This window comes from Meriones unguiculatus, chromosome 18, assembly GCF_030254825.1.
Source record: "Meriones unguiculatus strain TT.TT164.6M chromosome 18, Bangor_MerUng_6.1, whole genome shotgun sequence".
In the NCBI taxonomy this organism is placed as follows: domain Eukaryota; kingdom Metazoa; phylum Chordata; class Mammalia; order Rodentia; family Muridae; genus Meriones; species Meriones unguiculatus.
The window spans coordinates 14,845,661-14,866,500 of NC_083365.1; the positions used below are offsets into that span (position 1 = coordinate 14,845,661).

Below are 20,840 nucleotides of genomic sequence, written 5' to 3' on the forward strand. Positions count from 1 at the left end.
AATACACACTTGGGACCCCATGCATAGGTTAAGAATGCATAAAGTAAGAGTGTGGGCAGCCATTAAAGTTTTACCCACCAACTGCTTCGAAGAGTACTCTGCAAGTCTTGCTCCCAGAACCATTTTTGTATTCTCCCAGTAAGCACCAATAGAGGTCTGAAACAGCTCTTCCGTAGCTAATCAGGACATGCAGAGAGGCAGCCCAAGGTTTGTAGTTGAGATCTTGGGCAGAGCCACCTGTTCCTAGTTTTGGGAACTTCGGCTGAAAGGTGTCAGGAGTGGGAGGTTCCCAAGGATTAAAATGTCATGCATTGTGCAGGCCCACGCCAAGTCCCTCCTAACTCTGCTCTGCATTACAAGCTTCATGAACGCCTCCTGCTTTTCTGGGAGGACGAGAACAAACATCTGGAAAACTGTGAAAAAAAAAATGACAGGCAGCCACTGGCATTTGTGTTATCATTTGTAGCTTCTGGTTTTTGTTTTCCTTTTAATTTTTTTTCCTAGAAAAGAAAAAAAAACACAACCAGGGAAATTTATATGACAAAGTATCAGTGTCAGAATGGCAGGGAAGAGAAAGAAAGGCCAGAGGAACAGGAAACTAGTAAAAAGTGGGTTCCAGATCACAAGGAACTGTCCGCAGGGTCAAGTCCTCATTCACTTTGGCATGCATATTTGGTGCCTGGTCTTCTGGCCTGCTCCCTCAGGTACTATGTTAGGGAGAGCTGGCCACATACTTCAGAAACCTGCCAATGATGAGCTCCGGACTTCACAGAAAGGTAGTCTTAATTTAGCTCCTTGATTTTGTGCTCAGGCATCACCTGGCAGCCTTTCTTGCCTCAGAGAGGGTCTGGAAGAATGGGAGAGTCATACTGGGGCACACTTTGGCATTACAGCAAGGAACTCCAAGCAGATGGTTTCTTATGGGCACACTTGGTCTTCATCTGCATAGGCATTTGTCGACATATTCACCATTCTTTCTGGCCAAAGAATGGGAGGTGACAGTCTTCTTGTAGTCACAGTTCAATGATTATTCATTCTCCATTCTCGTTCAAAACGTCTGTTGTCTTAAGGGTGGAAAGAGATTGGAATTTACCTCCCTTTCAGCTAGCACTAGACTGTCACTTTAAAGAAGCTCATAACTGAACAAGAACAGCTTGCCTATCTAGATCCATGCTGCAGGCTTCTCAAGTCTCGCCTACCTTATGCCCCAGGTCTCCAGGCAAAAAAAGCAAAACAAAACAAAATAAAACAAAACCAAAAAACTGGACCCAAGGCAAACAGAATAGCTAGAGTAACAGCCCAGTAGCACACTGCAAGACCAGCATACATTCCAGAAGGGGAGAGGGGCATGCAGCAAGCTGTAGCCCCAAGTCACAGTCTAGGGCCACACTAAAGGCTACAGCCAGGCCTGCATGTCTGACAGGGTCCTGACACCAATCCGATGGGCCTCTGGGTGGAGTACCTATGTGGAGAGTGGAGGGTCCTGCCCTGCTTGGCCCCTGTCCCTGAACTGAGGCCAGGCTACGCCTCAGTGCCACAGTTCTGAGGAGCACCATGCTGGCCAGCCAGCCAGGCCATAGTTCTCAGCCCCGCAGGGGCCATGTGGCCCTAGTTCCACAGAAAGGCCCCAGGGAGCCACAGCTGCCTGAAAGAAGGAGCCAGGACAGAAAGCCTGTATTCTGTTGGAGAGACTGGGAAGAGTGACGACAGGCTCAGAGGGAGCTATGGTCCAAAACATTGCAGAGCCATAAGGACGGGAGACATCTCTGAACAACACCACCTTATCCCTACTTTAAAAAGAGGGTATGGCTGCTATTGCTTGGTTTTGTTTTTCCTTGTAAAGCCACTCACATTAAAGGGTGAAGGGGCTGGACCCCTTCACTGGGGTCCTCGATAGGATCAGTTTCTTGCTTGGTTCTGCTTCCCTGCCTGGTTCCAACCACAGGAGGCCAGGGCAGGGCAGGAGAGCAGTTCTGCTCCCAGCAGCAATTCCTTCTCTCCAGAAAACCAGAACACACATGAGGAGTGGCCCAGAGACTAAAGTGCAGAGAATCCACGGAGTGGATGGCTGGGCCTGGGCACTCTAGAAGAAATGTGGAGTCAGCCCAGAGATACATGAGTGGTACAAGTGCTGGGCCCGGCAAAGTGAACCTGCATGGCACAGTCCCCTTCCCCTTGTGCCCTGTTGGCACCTCTCTCAGGGACTGTCCACTACCAGCAGCAACCCAAGGAAAGTCCCAGTCCCAAAGACATGGCCCACGGAGAGAGGAAACTTATCTGACCATCCCTGGTTGGAAGGAGCCAATGAATAGGAAAGGAGCAGAGGGTGTGGGGAGGGGAAAGAGTGCATTAATAAAATTAGAGTCCCGGCTCTGCAGAGCAGGGACACATGGACAGCCCTAAAGGCAGAGTGTCTTCTGAGGAAGGTTTGATGATGATGGTCAGGGTCCTACCGGTGAGACCTGCTAGGGGAAGTGGCTCCTCTGGGTGTAAGAGGAGCTGTGGCACTGGGGGAAGGGCTGCTGAGGAAGAGAGCCCCGACTGGCGTTAGGGTGTATAGGCAGGGGGCGGCTGGAACTGGTTGATGACCTCGTACTCTGCTGGGTAAGGGTCATTCTCCTCCATCTCGGATAGTAGCTCCAGTGCTTGTTCTTCCTCCTCTGTTGGGTAGTGGCGCAGGAGGTTGGCTGCGGTAGCCAGGATTGAGGCTCCACCAGCTCCCGCAACCAGGTAGAAGCTAACAGCAAAGGTGACGTAGACCTGGGAGCCGTGGTACTTCTTATGCTGTTGCTGCAGAGCCAAGATGAGCTCCGAAGCCCAGTAGGAAAAACCAATGACGGTAGCACACTGTAGGACTGGGAGAGAGATGGCAGCACAGAAGGGGGTCAGCATTCAGAATGCTTAAGAAGCCAGGCACCCAGGTCTTGGGCTTGCCTGGCCCAGGGCCCTAAGAGCTTTCTTGGCTATGAGACTCCTGGCTTGGGACTGAGGACAAATATCTGACCCATCTTGAATAGACAGGGTCTGTCTTAAGGATTACTGTTTTTTAATGGTGGGGAGCTTATCTAACATGCACAAGGCCCTGGGTTCAATACCTAGTACCATCCCATACCCCAAAAAAAGGAAAGAAGGAAAGAAAGAATACAATTAGATATTAAGGCTCCTGACTGCTTCTGGGCACTGAGAAGGAATAGACAGGATCATGCAGTTTTAGAAATTGAGTTGGGACTGAAGTCGGTCACTATCAAAACCTAAATTGACACACCAGCCCAAGCCTGCGTGAGGAAAGTGGCTGCATACACACACAGAGAAAGAAGGCCTTGCAGAGAGGTGGGGAGAAACTAACCATGTACACCAGTCCAGACAAGACACCCCAACTCCTTCTATGCTTACACCAGGCCCTGAATTTCTATGAACTTAAGTTGTCCATTTTAGAAAACCATGAGCTTGCTGTGGAATCCTAACATTCCTTCTACTGCTGGGCAAATTATTCACCGACGACAGATGCCAACACTAAGGCACCCCATGCCCTGAATGGCTGGAGCTTATCACACAAGCTCCCACGGAGAGACAGTCCCATGTGCCTCCATGCTCCAGGGCAGGTCCCCTCCCACACGGGCTTACCTGTGAGGATATGAGCGAAGGCATAGCGACGGGTAATCTTCAGAGCTGGGTGCTTGGGCCCAAAGACATCCAAAAGGAATGCAGAGAGACTACACAGAATGCCCAGGAAGCAGAAGGCAGCAATGACCCTCAGGAGCAGCACTGTCTGGGGGTTCATGCAGAAATCTGTGGACAGAGAATGGAAGGCTTCATACCCAAGAAACACCCTGAGGTAAGCAATGTACATGAAAGAATCTTGGTTGCACTCCCTCAGGCTCTAGGAGACAGAAGCCCTGGAGGGCACTGTATGAGCTCCTGCTGCAGCTGCTCTGGAGAGGCATGGGACTTCCATGCTGCAAACAGGAGTCACCTGTACGCTCATGTACTTTTGCCTTCCTTTTTTTTTTTTTTTTTTTTTTTTTTTTTTTGGTGTTTTGGGACAGGGTTTCTATGTGTAGCCTTGGCTGCCCTAGACTCACTTTATAGACCAGGCTAGCTTTGAACTTATAGAGATTCACCTGCCTCTTGCTCCTAAGTGCTGGGATTACAAGCATGCACCACCGCACCAGGTTTAAATTCCTTTTCCAGCCAGACTAATCTGGGCTAACTATGTTTCTTTGCACTTGCCATCTTCTTCCATTTCTCTGTCCTTTTTTTGTTTTTGTTTGTTTGTTAGTTTACTTTTTTCAAGACAGGGTTTCTCTGTGCAGCCTTGGCTGTCCTGGACTCACTTTGTAGACCAGGCTGGCCTTGAACTCACAGAGATCTGCCTAACTCTGCCTTCCTGAATGCTGGAATTACAGGCATGTGCTACTGTGCATGGCTCCATTTTTCTTTCTTTCTTTTTTTTTTTTAATTTATTTTGTTAGTTATTATTTATAAAGCATTGTGCCTGCGTATCTGAAAGGGCACCAGATCTCACTATAGATGGCCATGAGCTACCATGTAGCTGCTGAGACTTGAGCTCAGGACCTTTGGAATAATAATCAGTGTTCTTAACCTCTAAGCCATCTCTCCAGCCATCTTTTTATTTCTTTTTGAGACAGGATCTCATTTATCTCAGGCTGACCTCCAACTTGCTGAGCAGGGATAAAGATGACCTTGAATTTATAACCTTCCTGCCTCCACCTCAGGAGAGCTAGAATTATAGGCACGTACCATCACATAATTTTATGGCACAACCAAGGCTTTCTTTCTGGTAGGCACTCTACAAACTAAGTGCCATGCCCAGTGCCCACCCTCCTTCTTTCCCTTCCTTTTGCTTTAGAGACAGTCTCACTGTGTAGCCAAGGCTGGCTTTGAACTTGTGATTCTCTGCTTCAGCCCTCTGAGGAGAGGAATTACAGGTGTGTGCCACCAGATCTAGCTTCAAACCATTTTTCCAGATACTGACAATTAAATAAACTGCCATGTTAAGCTATTGTGCTAAAGGCTGCTTTGGGCCAGCAGAGAAAGGCCATTGATTTCTGTGCTGAAACAGCCAGAGAGACCAAGGCCAGAGGTCAATAAATACTCATTTTCCACTTATTCATTCATTCCTTTCTTTTTCATTCCAAAACAGACATTGAACTTGGAGACACTGAGCTAAGTGAAGTCAAACAAAGAATGCCAAATATTGTATGATTATGTTCATGAGATGCCAAGAAGTCAGAATCACTGACACAGAGTGGGATGGTGGCTGCCAGGAGCTGTAGAAAGGGAGGGCAATGTGAGTTTTTTTGTGAGTTTTTTGTTTAATTGTGAGTTTTCAGTTTGGGGTCATGAAAAAGTTCTGGAAATGGAGAGTGGTAAAGACTACCAAGGACGGAACTATAAACCGCAGGGCTGGTCAGTGGTTTGCCCTTGTAATCCCAGAATTTGGGAGGTGTTGTCATGAGGTTCAGGAGTTCAAGGACAGTTTCTGCTACTTAGCAAATCTGAGGCCAGCCTGGGCTTCACAAGACCCTGTCTCAATCACCTCCACCAGAACCAACCCCCATAAAAAAAGGAGAGATGACTCCATCAGTACTAGACAGCTGAAACGCAAGCCAGCAAAGTGAAAGCTAAAAGGTCAGAGGCCCTAGAAGGTTCAGAAACCACAGCATTTTAATACTACCAAAACAGGGGAGTAAACCAAGGAAAAGGAAGTGCTAACACAGGAGAGGCAACATTCAGGAGTCCCCAGGGTAACAAGCACGTACCCAAACAGAGCAACGTGTATTTCCTTACAGTATTTAAATACCCTTTAAATTTTTCAGTTAAACAAATCGTCAGTCTCCTTTAAAAAAAAAAAAAAAAAAATCAAGTCATCTTTTGTTAGACATTTTAATTTTTTGGTTTTTTTCAAAGGATTTCTTTTTTTAATATTTATTTATTTTCTGTACATTGATGTTTTGCCTGTATGTATGTCTGTGTGAAGGTACCAGATCTTTTGGAACTGGAATTATAGACAGTTGTGAGCTGCTATGTGGGTGCTGGGAACTGGACCAGGACAGCAACCGGTGCTGTAAACCTCTGAGCCATCTCTTCAGCCCCAGTCAGTCTCCTCTGATAGCTGTGCAAACTATGATGGCTTCCCAAGCACAGAACAGAATAAAGACTGATCCAAAGAGGAAGCAAAGGCAAGGTGTGCTGGTGCACGCCGTTGATCGCAGCACGTGGAGACAGAGCTCTCTGAGAGGCTAGCTTGGTCTACACAGTGAGTCCCAGGCCAGCCAGGGGTACTTAGTGAGACACTGCTTGTTTGTTTCTTTCTTTATAGTAGGAAACAAGTCTCCATTTCCTCTCCCTCCTCTTCCTCAGCTACTGCCAAGTGTTTTGTTTGAGCTGGTCAAATTCATAGGCTACTGTCTCCTTTCTTGAGTTCTGATGTCAGATTAAAAATCTGAAGGTTTCATATTAAAATCTGTACACCTAAACAAGATAAGCAAGGAGGACCCTGGGTAAGATGATCAATCCTCACTCAAAAAGGCAAATGGGATGGACATCGGAGGAAGGAGAAAACAGGGAACAGGACAGGAACCTACCACAGAGGGCCTCTGAAAGACTTTACCCAGCAGGGTATCAAAGCAAATGCTGAGACTCTTTGGGCAAAATTCAGGGAATCTTATGAAAGAAGGGGGCGAAAGAAAGACCTGGAGGGGACAGAAGCTCCACAAGGAGAGCAACAGAACCAAAAAATCTGGGCACAGGGGTCTTTTCTGAGACTCATATGCCAACCAAGGACCATGCATGGAAATAACCTAGAACCTTTGCAGATGTAGCCCATGGCAGCTCAGTCTCCAAGTGGGTGTCCTAGTAAGGGGAACAGGGGCTGTCCCTGACAAGAACTCAGTGTCTGGCTCTTTGATCACCTCCCCCTGGTAAGGGGAGAGGGGAGAGCAGCATTACTGGGCCACAGACAAAGCAGCCAGTTCTGATGAGACCTGATAGGCTAGGGTCAGATGGAAGGGGAGGAGAACCTCCTCTATCAGTGGACTTGGGGAGGAGCATGGGAGGAGATGAGGGAGGGAGGGTGCTACCGCTGGGATACAAAGTAAATAAGCTGTGATTAATAAAAAAAATAATAATAATTAAAAAAAGGAAAAGAAAATCTGAAGGTAACAATCTTCACTTTCTAGTGTACATCCCAAACACCAAGGTGCTTCTGCAATCACGTACTAGGTCCTCAGAAGGTCTGGGATAATAGAAATTCCCAAATACAAGTTGTTCAAGTTTGCAGTCCTAAGAAACACCAGTAACAAACACCAGAGGAAGGTAGGCAGATGGAGGAAAAACTAAGAAGCTAAGTGATGGTCCCACTGCTAACAAGAGACTCAATCCAATAGATGCTGGCCTTCATGGGATCTTGGGCCCTGGGAGAGGCTAAGCACTTTGTGACTGACATGTGTACCCAGCCTGGGACTCAGAATTCTACAGGTAGATGCTGGCAAAGCCTCCATCTGGCTGCCTTTACAGCTATCTGTCATCATCTTAACTGCTGAGCACCTGTTTGGGACCAAGCATACAGCTCAGATGATTACATTCTGCCATGGAGCTTGCCTGTCCTTGAGTTCTGCCAGAAGCCGGTATCAGCCCTCATTGCATCCAGCACTGCCTACTCCAGACAGCCTTCTGAAGGGGCCCAGGAAGAAGGACTTGAGGAAGCAAGGGCTTACTCCTGGCTCTGACTTGAACATTATTGAAAACTGAGTCAGTTTTTTGGGGGGTCTGCATGGCATATGGGAGTGCTGGGGCAAGACGCAAGTGCCACCAAGAATGCCTGACAGAGACAGTGTGTAAGGGCTGACACCACAGGCCCCTTTTACAGCAGTTCACCTGTATTACTCAGTGCAGCCAGGCACTCCGTGTGAAGAAAGGGACACGACATTTCAAAGACACTGGGTTTTGATGATGCTTGAACAGAAAATGTTCTCTTTATTATCCTTAAAAATGTGTACCTGGTATATCCATGCCTATGTACTTTACAGTTTTAAAGCACTTATTTTAATAAACAAGATATGCACATCATAAAAAGCTTGAAAAAAAAAAACCACCCCTGTCTTTACCTGCCCTTCTCTAGAGGCAAACATGGCTGAAGGTACAGGAGCCTGTACACACAGATGGTCAAGCATTATCTTTGCTAAGCCTGACTGCCACCCTGGAAGGCATCACACAGTTGAGATGAGGAGTAAGAGGCTTCTGAGATTAACTGACTTCCTTCAGGTCACACAGTGACCCCCAGACAGTGCACTGTGCTGCTTAGAGACCACTGAGCACACACTGGTAGCTTTTCTTATTTCCTTGATGGAGATAATACAAAATTCCAAGTAGGAATATTAAAAAGAAGGGTCACATGAACTAGGATGAACACTGCAAGACAGCAGCTTAAGGACTCAAACTCTTTCAGCAGCAACAACAAAAAGGTAAGAAAGGTGTGGATCACCGTGAGCAGTGTTCATTCAGGGGCTTAGGACAAAACTGGCTCCTCATGGTGTTTAAACCTAAGCAGCACCAAGGGCATCTGAGTACAGGGGTCAGGACACCAGAAAAACTCTACAGCTGATCAAATGCTAGCTCTACCACAAGCTACGTTCAATCTTCAGCAAGTCACTAGACCTAGGCTGTTCTACTGGCTCGTGTGAAAGCAGCAACACCTGCTTCGCCCACCATCCACCGGATGCTGCTAGGAGGGAAAGCGTCTCCTTATTCAGCCAGACTCAACGTCTCGCCTCACTAGAGTGACGGCGCACAGGAAGCACTTCTGACGCCAAATTCAAGCATGTATTATTTCAACTGCCCTTCTCTACTACAGAGCTATCGGGCTTAAGACAGTGATTCTCAATCTTCTAAATGTTGCGGCCCTTTAAGACAGTTCCTCGTGTTGGGGTGACACTTAACTGTAAAATTATTTCTGTTGTTACTTCATAACTGCAATTTTCTGTTTCCCGATGGTCTTCGGTGGCTCTTATAAAAGGATCGTTTGACCCCCAATGGGGTCAGGACCCCAGATTGAGAAATGCTAGCATAAGGGGAAAGTCAAATGCAAACTTCCCTTTACGTGATGCTAACATTCCCAGAAAGGGGCAGCAGGGGTGGGTGTCTTAGCATGAGGAATGACCGGAAGGTAGGTAGGTAGCCCTCATCAAGAGCATCTTCTGGGCCAGAGATCTCAAAGTCTCTCTCTTCTTTTCCTAAAATGCCAGTATGGCAGGGAAGGCAGATAACACCTTTTTCCCCAAGAGGCCTTCCAGAGACACAAAAGGCTCCAAAGGCTAGGTAGGTAGGTGTGACGTACTGTGGGAGAGAATGGCCATGTGGTCAGAGGCTTGACTTTAAGCTCGAGCCAGTGGTTTGGTACACTACATTCCAGACCCACGGTATATCCTAGCCTTTCCTCCAGTTGTGTTCTGCCCTGTTTATTTTAGTAAACACTGCTTGACTGTCCCTTCTAGTCATCAAGGAAGAAGGCAGCTGCTATGTAATAAGATCCTAAGGAACTGACTTTGACCAAGGTCACTGGTGAGTCACAAGGCTGGATGTGTTTTGAATGCTCTGGCTCTTCCGGCCTACCTGTCAGTAGTTGACCCCCTCCTGACCCGTATGTGCTGAAGGCTTTAAAGCTGGTTTCAGACCACCTCCCTGCTGTTGTTCCCTTCCTCCTTCTTCACAGGGGCTCCTGTGGGCTAGTGGAACCCCCACGGGCCCAGCCCCTCAGAGCACCTTCTCCCCAGCTTTGCATGCTCTCACTGCAATTCTTGGGTTTCAGCCAAACCTGACCTGGACCACCAACAGGGTGGTCTCTAGTGACCAGATGGGTCATCTTACAACTTCAGTGGTAGAAGCCGAGACACCCGAGGACAGTCCCCAGGGCCTGGCGGTGGCAGCGGTGTATCACCACCTATCAGGTACACAAGCACTCCCTGGAAGATCCTTGATCCTCCAGTTGCTGTTGTCAGTCTTAGTCACTTGACATCAAGTCCCCAACGTCCTCATTCTCCAAAACTGCTTCCTGAAGCTGGTGGTGGGGCTGCCCTTTGCTGGCCACATTAGAGAGGAAGAAAGGGCTTTCAGGGTCTCTGTTCCAGACACCAAAAGTCTGAGCATGTCTAAGCCTTCTCTGGACCTAAGCCCAGAGAAACTGTGTGAGAGGATTCAGAACAGAATCTGTTGAGCTGGCATTTGCTAACGCCTTCACGGATCTGGCCACACCGCAAGGCTGAGGAGCTCTGTCTCAGGTCAAGGCAGAAACCAAGTTGAGCCTGAAACCTGAGAGATAGTGTTGGGGCTAAATAAAAACTCAACCAAAGATGCTTTGGCTTCCCAAACCCCCTTTCTGCCTCAAAAATGGTCCTTTTTTTTGTTTGCCTTGGTGTGTGTGTGTGCGCACGCGCCTCACCCCTAATAAAAGCTTTTCATTACTGGCAAAACAAACAAACAATCCAAAACAACAACCACCAAAACAAAACAAAAACCAAATTGAACATAGCTCTAACAGAAAGGAAAAGAAACTCAAAGGGCACTAAGGTGTGGCGGTGTCAACACTCTGCACTATGTATCTACTCACTGTGTCTGAGTAGATTACCTAAGCTGGGGCCTTTGTGAATAAGGAGCAAATTAAGGCAAATGTGAAGTGCGCTTAGCTCCATGCCTGGCACACAGGCTTGCTCTGGAGCCTTCCGGCCCACCTCACAGTTCTCTGCAGAGACCTGGCAGGGGGTGCTTCCCTCTGCAAGTATCTGTATTTGCCCAGGACAGCTCTGCTCCTTCCTGGATTGGGCTATTCCAGGCCCCCAGGGTAGATCATCAGGTAGACTTAAAAATTAGCAGTCCCACAGGAGACCACATGCCTGAGGTCCACTAGACACCACAAAACACAGAGGTAGAAAGCAGCAGAAGAGACGCTCCAAGGGACCAAATTCCTTGCCTTCTGCAATGGCTCACAAGGCCCCACTGCCAATGTTCCTATTTATAGACAGGAGCCAAGTGATCCTGCCTTACAACGGCCAAGGAGATGGGCAGGCAGGCAAACCACACAAAGCCTAAGAGATCTAAACATGTAGCAAATGCAATATAAAGGTTAAGGCAACATGTTTGAGAAGGACAAAATCTGATCTGAATAATTTCTTAGAAAGGGAAAATACATCTTTGAACAAACAAAAACTTGCAATATGGGTTTTTATTTTAACATGCCTTTGACAGGCATGTACACCAAGGCAGGGTATCATGAGATCTTTCTTTACAACAGCTGAAGTAAAGCAAAATACAAACATAATTAAGGAGACAGCACCATTTTATCCTGGCATCAACTGGCAGTACCAGTGATACCATCCAGCAGGGCAAGCCTGGGGACCACACTGCACTTTTCTTCCTGGATCTCTGAAACAAGGATGTAAGATCAGATTGCCTCTTTCCACCATTTGAATGTTATGGAAGACCTGCAAAGGACAAGCATCATAAACTCTTTCCCAGTTTGTGTGTGACGCTCAACTCCTGAAGCAGAAACACTAGAGCATCAAATGCAAAAGGCCTGAATGAAGGTGAGTGCAGAGAAATGGAAGACTCAAACTCCATAGCTTTTGTGCCATCGGGTATATGCTAAAGAAAAAGCTGCATATCAGAAAGCCTCCATCCAGTATAAAATCTTGGTCTTAAAGAGCCAAACTCAGGAAGAGGGTGAAAAATATTTCAAACAAAAAGCCTCCATCCTGTTCTCTATAAATCATCCTAAAGCCCTGAACGTGCAAATTACAAAGAGAAGCAAATTGTTAAGAGAACTCACCAAGAAAGACAACACCAGGTGACGGGATAAGGCTTTTCCACCTAAACCCACAGCAGTGTTTTTATTTCAATGCAGAGGGAGATGCTGCTCTTTTCACCACATCCCAGGGCCTGAGCCCTTCTAGAGACACCTTGCTCATATCTAACAGGGATGCACCAGAGCTAAACACTGGCAAAGAAGCAACGCGAGGACTTCTGAGAATAGGTCAAAGGACTTAAGGGCAACAAGATGTGACCATCTGGGGCCTACTGACCATTTTTAAGTTAAAGATCAGGAAGTACAGTCCTGCTTTCACACCGCACAGCCTTTATCCTCACTCCTAGAAACCCAGGAGGAGCAATGAGGCTTCGGGGCCAGCCCCTTCTCTAAGCCCTGGACTCCTATTTCATCCAATAACCAGAACAGATGCTTTCTTCTGCCTGCTGGTGTGGGAAATCCCTTGATGAATAAAGTAACCGTCTCAGTCAGGCATTCGTGTAAGGGCATGGAAAACCAATTTCCAACTGTTGGCTATGGCCATGAAACTGACATCCGATGGCCTGGGATGCCACAAGTCCTCTGTATTCTAAGTCCAATTGTCACAGAGCACCAAAATACCTTTTACAATTAGTCACATTAACAGTTCTGTTTTCCCCATCCATCAAATTGCCCCCAACAACTGCATCTGACAGGTCTGTTAGAAGGGGGTGGCTAATTGTGATACCGAACATCCTTATTTCTTCTACCTGTAAAGTGCCCTTCTGTCAGAAACCTAAATAGCAGCAATCTGGATTAGCATGACAGTGAGGAGTAGGTGGCTGCTGAATAACATTAGAATTAACGAGGGGCTAGACCCCCAAACAGAGCCACCTGGTGGGCATGAACGCCAAGCAAGAATGGGGCTGTTTCTTTTAACGAACGCCTCTGGTTATCTATGCTTCAGCCAGTCCCTTATCTGTTCTGCACCGCCCCTCAGGCCGGGAGAGCAGGAGCCCAGCGCCCTCACCTTTCAGCAGATCCGGGTGCACGTAGCCCAGCACGTCCGAGACCCCCAGCTCCTGGCGGGAACAGGTGCCTCCGTGGATGTGCAACCAAGCGGGCTCCGCGAGGGCAGTGCACAGTGCCGTGATGGACAGGGCGCCAGGCAGGGCCGAGGCCAGGCTCCGCTCCGGCTGCTTGGGCAGAGCGCCGCTTCCCGGGGTTCTCCGCCGGCGCCCTCCCGGCAGCCCTGCGCCTCCAGGGGCATACATGCCCGGGGCCGCCCGCTGTAGCTCTGCAGTCGCTGCTGGTGGCCGCCGGCCTCAGCGGGGCTCGCAAAGCCTGTCTGTCCCGGGTGGAGAGCAACGCAATGGGCGGCTGGCCCGGAGCTGTCAGGGCCCGCACCAGAGACTGCGGGGTGGGACCCAGGGCTGAGCACAGACCAAAGGACTGCGGGAATTCGGGGGGCGGGGACCAAGGGCTCTGGATGAGGGGTGCTGGACCAGGACTCCGAGAGGGCAGGGGGCTAGTGGGGCTGTGGACCTGCCGGGATGAACGGGAGGAGGTACCGGGGGTCGGCTACTGGCGCGGGGGCCGGAGGAGACTTGGACCCGGGTTATTGGACAGAGGGGTGCTGAGGAACGGAGGATGCGGCTGGGCCGCCGAGATCGGGAATCCGCACTTTGAGGTACGACCTGAGCCACAGTGACCCTCCCTACTCTAGTCCCTGCTCCTCACCGGTCAGCAGACCTCAACGCTGGGACGGCGCCGCTCCGCCGGGTCACAGGCTTCTCAGCTGCCGGGGCCGAGCTGTCCCAGGCCCCAATCCCGCAACGCCCAGCCGGACTCCGGCTGATGCACTTCCGGCTTCCTCCAACCCCACCCCACCCCGGCCTCCTCCTCCTCCGGTTCACAGCCCTGCCCTCCGTGTGCGTCACTGTGTGCGCGCGCCTCCGGTTCTAGCGCAGGGCACTGGGGGACTGGTAGTTCGGGACTGTCCCCGGGGGCTTCGCGTCGCGAAGGATGAGAAGAGTGACCACAAGTCCCAGAAGGCCGCGCGGTCTCACCAGCGGGCGCGTCAGTTCTAAGGGCAACTCCTCTGGCAGAAGCTGTGCGTCTGGTGGCCGCGGGGTCTTATAGTGCTCACGGCGTTGCTTCCCTCGGTGGCTTCCCTCCTCACCCTAAGGCCGCCGCCATGAAGGATTCCCTGGTGCTGCAGAGCCGCGTCCCGGCGCACCCGGACTCCCGCTGCTGGTTCTTGGCCTGGAACCCCACCGGGACCCTGTTGGCCTCGTGCGGCGGCGACCGTAAAATCCGCATCTGGGGCACCGAGGGTAAGGCCTGGCTTGGCTTTGTGACCCTATTCTAGGAAGACGCTACTTCTGGAAAGGGTTTGTCGGGAGAAGGAGTGTGCAAGCGTCAACAGACAGGCTGGGATTGTTGCGGGAACTGGGATATTTATTTGCTGAGCAGAAAAACGAGGAGAGTTAGGCTGAAGAGCAGTTTGACAGTTTTAGAAGCCCGTCCAGAGGAAGTAGTTGGTTGCATCGTTGTGATAGCAATTGAGTTTGTCCCCGCAAAAGGGTTCCACTTTCAGTACCGGTTTTTTATGGCATTGATGGTGCTCCAGAGCCTGTTCTCTGCCTGTAGGTGACAGTTGGGTTTGCAAGTCTGTCCTTTCTGACGGCCATCAGCGCACCGTAAGGAAAGTGGCCTGGTCCCCCTGTGGAAATTTTCTGGCCTCTGCCAGCTTTGATGCTACCACTTGCATTTGGAAGAAGAACCAGGATGACTTTGAGGTAACCAGGCTGCATGGGAGCAGATTGTTACCTGTTTGCAACGCAGGGCTTGGTCAACCTGGACCAGTTGGGCTTATGAGGTACAGCCTTTACTTCATTTTTGGACTATAGAAATGGGAGTTGAGTGTGGTCGTCCATGACTATAATCCCAGCATTTGGGACGCTGAAGGAGGAAGATTGCCACCTGGTTCCACCTAGGTCATCCTGGGCTAGAATGAGACCCTGTTTCCAACAACAACAAATTGTTATCTTAGATATCTTCCTAGGGCCTAGGACTCTTGGCCATCAGTTCACAATGTTTTCCCCTTTCCAGTGTGTAACCACTCTCGAGGGGCATGAAAATGAGGTCAAATCTGTGGCTTGGGCCCCATCTGGCAACCTCTTGGCTACCTGCAGCAGAGATAAGAGTGTGTGGGTCTGGGAAGGTAAGTCTGCGTGCCCCTGGTTACAGTGGAGAACCAGCTCACTGATTTGATTTCGGGTTTGTCCCTGATAGGGTCACCTCTTTATTTTTTTCTCCAACAGTTGACGAAGAAGATGAGTACGAATGTGTCAGTGTCCTCAACTCTCATACACAGGACGTTAAGCATGTGGTTTGGCACCCGAGCCAAGAGGTAAGAGTCAGACAAGGTAGGAAAGAACCCTGATGTGGAGGCTTGTGCCCAGCCTGCTTGCACTCTTCAACATCGTCTTCACTTTCATAGGGATCCCTCAGACTGTCCTGCCCTGACAGGGTTTGATACCGTACCTCTTGGACAATACAGACAAATGTTAGGTTTCCTTTCTCACTCTTTCAGCTTTTAGCTTCTGCCAGCTACGATGACACAGTGAAGCTGTACCAAGAAGAAGGGGATGACTGGGTCTGCTGTGCCACTCTTGAAGGTCATGAGTCCACTGTGTGGAGCTTGGCCTTTGACCCCAGTGGCCAGCGTCTGGCATCTTGTAGTGATGACCGTACTGTGCGCATCTGGCGACAGTATCTACCAGGAAATGAACAAGGTGAGGGGCTAGGAGTTAGACTCCTTTCCTTAGAGTTTTATAGTTTGCCAAGACGTGTGGTCTACAAAGATAGAGTCTGCCATGAATCACAAATTAGATTTAGTTTGTCACAGTCTCTAGAGAAGCACCAAAAGAACTAGGGATAGCTTTGTGAAACAAGGCCTTCCAACCAAATTTGAAGAGGTCATGTAGAGTCTGTAACAGAAGAATGTAACACAAGAATTCCCAGCATCAACCCTGCCCCTCCCCCCCAAAAAATGCTGGGCATTAGTGGTTCATTCTTTTAATTCCAGCACTCAGGAGGTAGAGGCAGGTGATCTCTGAGTTTGAGGCCAGCTTGGTTTACAGAGAGTTCCAGGACAGCCAGGGTTACACAGAGAAACCCTGTTTCTAAAAATTGGGGAGGCGTTGGGGGGGGAAGCTGGGCATGGTGAAGCATGCCTTTAAGTCCAACGCTTGGAGACCTAAGGCAGCCAGATCTCTGAATTTAAGGCCTGCCTGATCTCCATAGTGAGTTCCAGAACAGCCAGAGTTTGTATAGTGAGACTCTGATTAGAAAGAAAAAGAGAGAACCCAGCAGCATGAGTTGGCTGATGGTGGGAATGTCTAAGCAGAATGTGAAGAGGATTCCTTGAAGCGAGACAGAGAATTGGGAGGAGTAAAGTTGGTTGGGTTGGCTAGTGGGTGGCCTTAAAGGGCAGCTTAACTGGTTAGATACAGCCTGCAGTGGGACAGATCCTTCCTTCTCAAAATTCTTGGGTGGCTACAGCTGTAAGGCAGATAAGGAGGGTGGGAACACAGCTGGGGCAAGCACTCATGGATTGATTGGCCAGGGAAGAAGGAAGGGCATCTTGGGTTCTCCTTGGTCATAGTAGAGGTGCTCAGGACATAGAATGCCATGAGTTTTAAGAAAAGTCTGTCACACAGGAGTGGCATGCAGTGGCTCTGACCCCAGCTGGAAGTGCATCTGCACTTTGTCGGGCTTCCACACCAGGACCATTTACGACGTTGCTTGGTAAGACCTCCATTCCATCTCCGTAGCAGGGATTTCACAGATGCCATGTAAAATTTCTTCAGATTAGGCCTGCTTATGGCTGCTCTGTGTAGTTCTAGGAGCAGGAAGTTGACTGTACCCAAGACTGTTTTGGGGATAAGATCCCAGGCTTCAAGGGCGGCAGCAGCCCTAAGGATCCGAATAGCACTGGACCACCCTGAGATAATCTTTGACTGTGTGCATTTGTGACGAGGGAGTTTGCTGTTGGGTGACTGACTCTTACAGTCTAGAAAAGCTGTCTCATTCTTCCAAGAGGCAACTCTGGACCTAAGTATTGGATCTTAGAAATAATTCCAAACCATGAAAAGAAAATCTGTTGTGTATCAAAACTTTATAGCAAATGTTTGGGAATATCTATCTCATGAAAATGGACTCAGTAGGAGGCAGAGGCAGGCGGATCTCTGAGTTTGAGACAATTTCAGGACTACACAGAGAAACCCTATCTTAAGAAAAAAAAAAAAAAGGGAAATGGACTCAAGTATTTTGACTTTGGAAAATCACTGCATACGCGCACACACACTAAACAAAAGCTAAGTTTATAGCATTTGCTATGCAAAAACTGAAATTTACTTTTAGCTAAGGAGGGTTTGTGTTTTGTTTTGGTATTTAACTACTTAAAATTAAATTTATTTATTTGGGGCTGGAGATAGCTCAGCAGCTAAGAGCTTTGTCTACTCTTCCAGAGGACCTGAATTCAATTTCCAGCACCCACATAGCAGCTAACAACCATATCTATAACTCCAGTTCCACAGGATCTGACATCCTTTTCAGCCTTGCTGGGCACCATACACATAACAACAACAAAAAAACTCTTTAAAAAATAAACTTCTCAAACATTCATTGCTAGACAATTGGAATTTTTGCTGATTTTATAATTTACTAAGATGAATAGGCAGTTGAATATTCCAGGTTCAAAGTAATTGGGGACTCTTCAGTGCTTAGAGTTCTTGACTTTAAAATTAAGTTATGGTAAAACTGAAGTTAAACAATTGTCCTGTCAGCTGTGGATTCCAAGGATAGTTGTAATACACACCTTTTTGATATCCACAGATGGTTTCTCTGTGTAACTTGTCCTGTGTAACTGTAGCCCAGGCTGGCCTCGAACTCACAGCAATCTGCCTGCCTCTGCCTCCCTGAGTGCTGGTATTAAAGGGGCGCCCGGCTAGTAAAGCTTGTTAACCTCAGTGTTAAAAGGTTAAGGATGCTGTGACATGGGCAACTGCTTCTGCCAAGTGGGGAAAGTGTGATTTAGTCTTATTGGTAGCTGGGCAACCAGGTGGGAACACCTGAGGACTACCAGGGTCTTTGTGGATGTGATGGATCTTAGTTAGGAAGCTTTTCTGTGAGACACTTGTGAGGCTTGAGGTTTGGGAAGAAAGTAGGCCAGGGACTGTAGGACACTTCTCCCTAATTTACCAGGTTGGAGAGGCAGGGGTCATCTGTCTACTCACTGATATGTACGTTCTTCCCAGGTGTCAGCTGACAGGGGCCCTGGCTACAGCTTGTGGAGATGATGCCATCCGAGTGTTTGAGGAGGATCCGGGCTCAGATCCACAGCAGCCCACCTTCTCTTTGACAGCCCATCTGCGTCAGGCCCATTCCCAGGATGTCAACTGTGTGGCTTGGAATCCCAAGGAGGCAGGGCTCCTGGCTTCTTGTAGTGATGACGGGGAGGTGGCCTTTTGGGAGTATCACCAGCCTGCAGGCCTCTGAGCTATGGCTTGACTTGGGAGTCTTGATTCCCTGAGAAGAGGTCCTAAGACTTTCCTAGTCACGGAGAGGACATGAAGCATCCTTAATCTTCATTTGGCTTTCTGCCTTCCGTTTGGATGTGCAGAAGCCACAGGACCATTCACTGTTTCCCTCCCTTGATATGAGGGAGCCACGGGAAAGAGTCATGGAACAGCAGGATGCTCTATTACAAATTTTGCTTGATTTAGGGCTGGGGTTGCATTTTGGGGATAAATATAGTATTTATAATCACTATATATATATATATATATATATATATATATATATATATATATAATGAGTTTGAGAACTTTCTGAAATTGTGACCTTTACAAAAATAATCCATCTGTGCTCCACTGTTTTACAAATAAGATCATTTATCATTTCTTATAATGCCACTGTTTAGAATAGGTTCCGCCTTCCCAATTTCTATGGAAGTCCTTCAATTTAAGACATGCAAGCCAGCTGTGGTGTCTTCCTAGCACTCCATCAGCAACTACAGAGCAATCAGAAGCAGGTTAGCCCTGGCTACAAAGCAAGTTTGAATCTAGCCTAGGAATACAAGACCCTGTCCCCAAATAGACATTCAAAACTGAAGGAATTTTTTTTTCCTTAAATGTAAGTTTGTTAAGAGTAAAAGGATACTCTGCTTTTCTTTACAAATCCTTGAGACATCATGCTTTTGTGACAACTGAGGATATTAAAAGAAACAACCCCCCATGACAATTGGTTTTTAGTGAGGAGCAGAAACCTTAAGGCAATATTGTGGTCCTCTAAAAGACAACAGCAGTCTGGGTTGATGGCGCACATCTTATGATCCAGAACGTAGGAGGCAGACTAATCTACAAAGTGAGTTCCAGGATAGCCAGGGACCATCTCAAAACAAAACAAACAAGCCAAGGTAATAGCTTATGTTTGTGCTGCTGCCAAATCTGTTGTTTTTCAGAGCAGAGAGTAATTAAGATGTCTGGTAAGCCTTCTAGAAGAGTGCTGATTAGGAAAATACTGAGAAATGCTTATGGGTTTGAGTGTGAGGGTTGTCTCCAAAACTGGAGCCCTCACTTAATTTTTTAGACCACAGTTGTGACCTTAGAGTTTTTGAAAAACAGTAGAAGCAATATCCAGAGCAATGGTGGCTAGACTGATCTGCAGATCCTGGGAGTCTTAGGAACCTTTCAGGGTCAACACCGTAACATGACTGAGGAACAGTACCAGTTAAAATAGCCACCTGTCTTCACTATCTTGTGCCCACAGTGGGAATGGAGCCAGCTTCCACCCCAAGAAAGATGACTATATTAAACACTGACCCCTGAGAACACTTCCGATACTGACAAATGAGAAAATTCCATTCAGCCCTCAGCAGTGAAGTAAGGTGGTCTTGAGGAAAAATAGGGACAGTTGCTGCAAGCCAGGTTAGCTGTTCATGTCATGCCATTTTTGTCAGAACTAGAAAAATAAGGAATTTAGGTTTGGCTATTTAGCTGTGTTTCTAAAAAATGAACATTGAACTTTTCAGTGAGTGTTCACTGCTAATGGTAAATGTGTGAAAGACAAAATTAAAATTTCTGAAAATTTGTGTTGCAGCACACTTTAGTGGTAATCAAAGTAGCCAATGCATGGATATCTTGAAATATATGAGATGTTGTGGGTCATTCTCCAAATGACCAATGTGCTGGTGTCACAAAATCATTCTGATAGCGACTCTAAGGTGGGGCAGTGGGTTTAATAGTACAGGATGCATGCGTGCAGCTGTAGAGCCACACGGCCTTAACCACGCAGTTACCACACAGTATCTAAGGAGAGCCACAGTTATTTGAAAACTTCTTTCCCAACTCTGACACTTGACATGCTTCAGCTCAACCACAGAAGACTGAGCACAGGAGTGTCAGAGATCCTAACTGGCTTCTATTAAATCAGCGATTGCAACACTTTACCATGCTGCTCTTCCCCCAGAATTTATTTTTCTTAAAATAAATTTTCTTGTTATTTTAAAATGAACTGTCTTAATTTTTAATATAACAAGTATCGATATAACTAGGTAATGAAATCTTTGAGGCTGTACTCTTAGTTTGCTGAAGGAGAAAAGAAAGGGTATCGAGACCATCATTTGAAAACTGCTGGCCTAGGGGAAAATGAATCAGCTTTCAGCACTGTTCACATTTATTCCTAAAGAACAGAAAGCAAGCATTTGCAGTAGCATGTCTGAGACTGTAATAGGACATTTTAAGGATACTACAATCATACCTTTCTGGTGCATCTTAACCACATTAGTGCTGCTTACAATGGGGAAAGGCTACAGAATTTCAGAACACAGATCACAAGAAACTCTACCTGTTGGTTTCTGGCCAAGATGCAGTCAGCCCCTATTGTCATGACACTTAACTTGGCTACCACTCAGCAACATCTATAAAGGAAGCTGAGGTAGCAGCATGAAAGAAGAGTAGCTATTACCTACCCT

At 47.7% G+C, this 20,840-nt stretch overlaps 2 protein-coding genes across 4 annotated transcripts; one reads left to right on the plus strand and one right to left on the minus strand.

Annotated features, from left to right (window-relative positions):
• Nucleotides 1-447: 447 nt before the first annotated feature.
• On the minus strand, nucleotides 448-13,694 carry Tmem127 (transmembrane protein 127). 3 transcript variants are annotated; one of them, XM_021657089.2, is made up of 4 exons: nucleotides 13,538-13,694; nucleotides 12,828-13,145; nucleotides 3,625-3,789; nucleotides 448-2,855 (listed from the first exon to the last, which is right to left on the minus strand). In XM_021657089.2, the coding sequence occupies exons 2-4, from the start codon at nucleotides 13,069-13,071 to the stop codon at nucleotides 2,548-2,550; spliced, it is 717 nt and encodes a 238-aa protein (XP_021512764.1). In that variant the 5' UTR covers nucleotides 13,072-13,145; nucleotides 13,538-13,694; the 3' UTR covers nucleotides 448-2,547. The 3 variants fall into 3 exon arrangements, with proteins under 3 accessions (XP_021512764.1, XP_060227897.1, XP_060227898.1); XM_060371914.1 differs by having other exon boundaries at nucleotides 12,828-13,141; nucleotides 13,538-13,688; XM_060371915.1 differs by having other exon boundaries at nucleotides 13,550-13,676.
• A 37-nt stretch (nucleotides 13,695-13,731) lies between these two features.
• Nucleotides 13,732-20,376, plus strand: Ciao1 (cytosolic iron-sulfur assembly component 1). Its single transcript, XM_021657104.2, has 7 exons — nucleotides 13,732-14,133; nucleotides 14,450-14,598; nucleotides 14,912-15,023; nucleotides 15,124-15,212; nucleotides 15,396-15,597; nucleotides 16,525-16,612; nucleotides 18,124-20,376. The coding sequence occupies exons 1-7, from the start codon at nucleotides 13,995-13,997 to the stop codon at nucleotides 18,362-18,364; spliced, it is 1,020 nt and encodes a 339-aa protein (XP_021512779.1). The 5' UTR covers nucleotides 13,732-13,994; the 3' UTR covers nucleotides 18,365-20,376.
• Nucleotides 20,377-20,840: the final 464 nt, after the last annotated feature.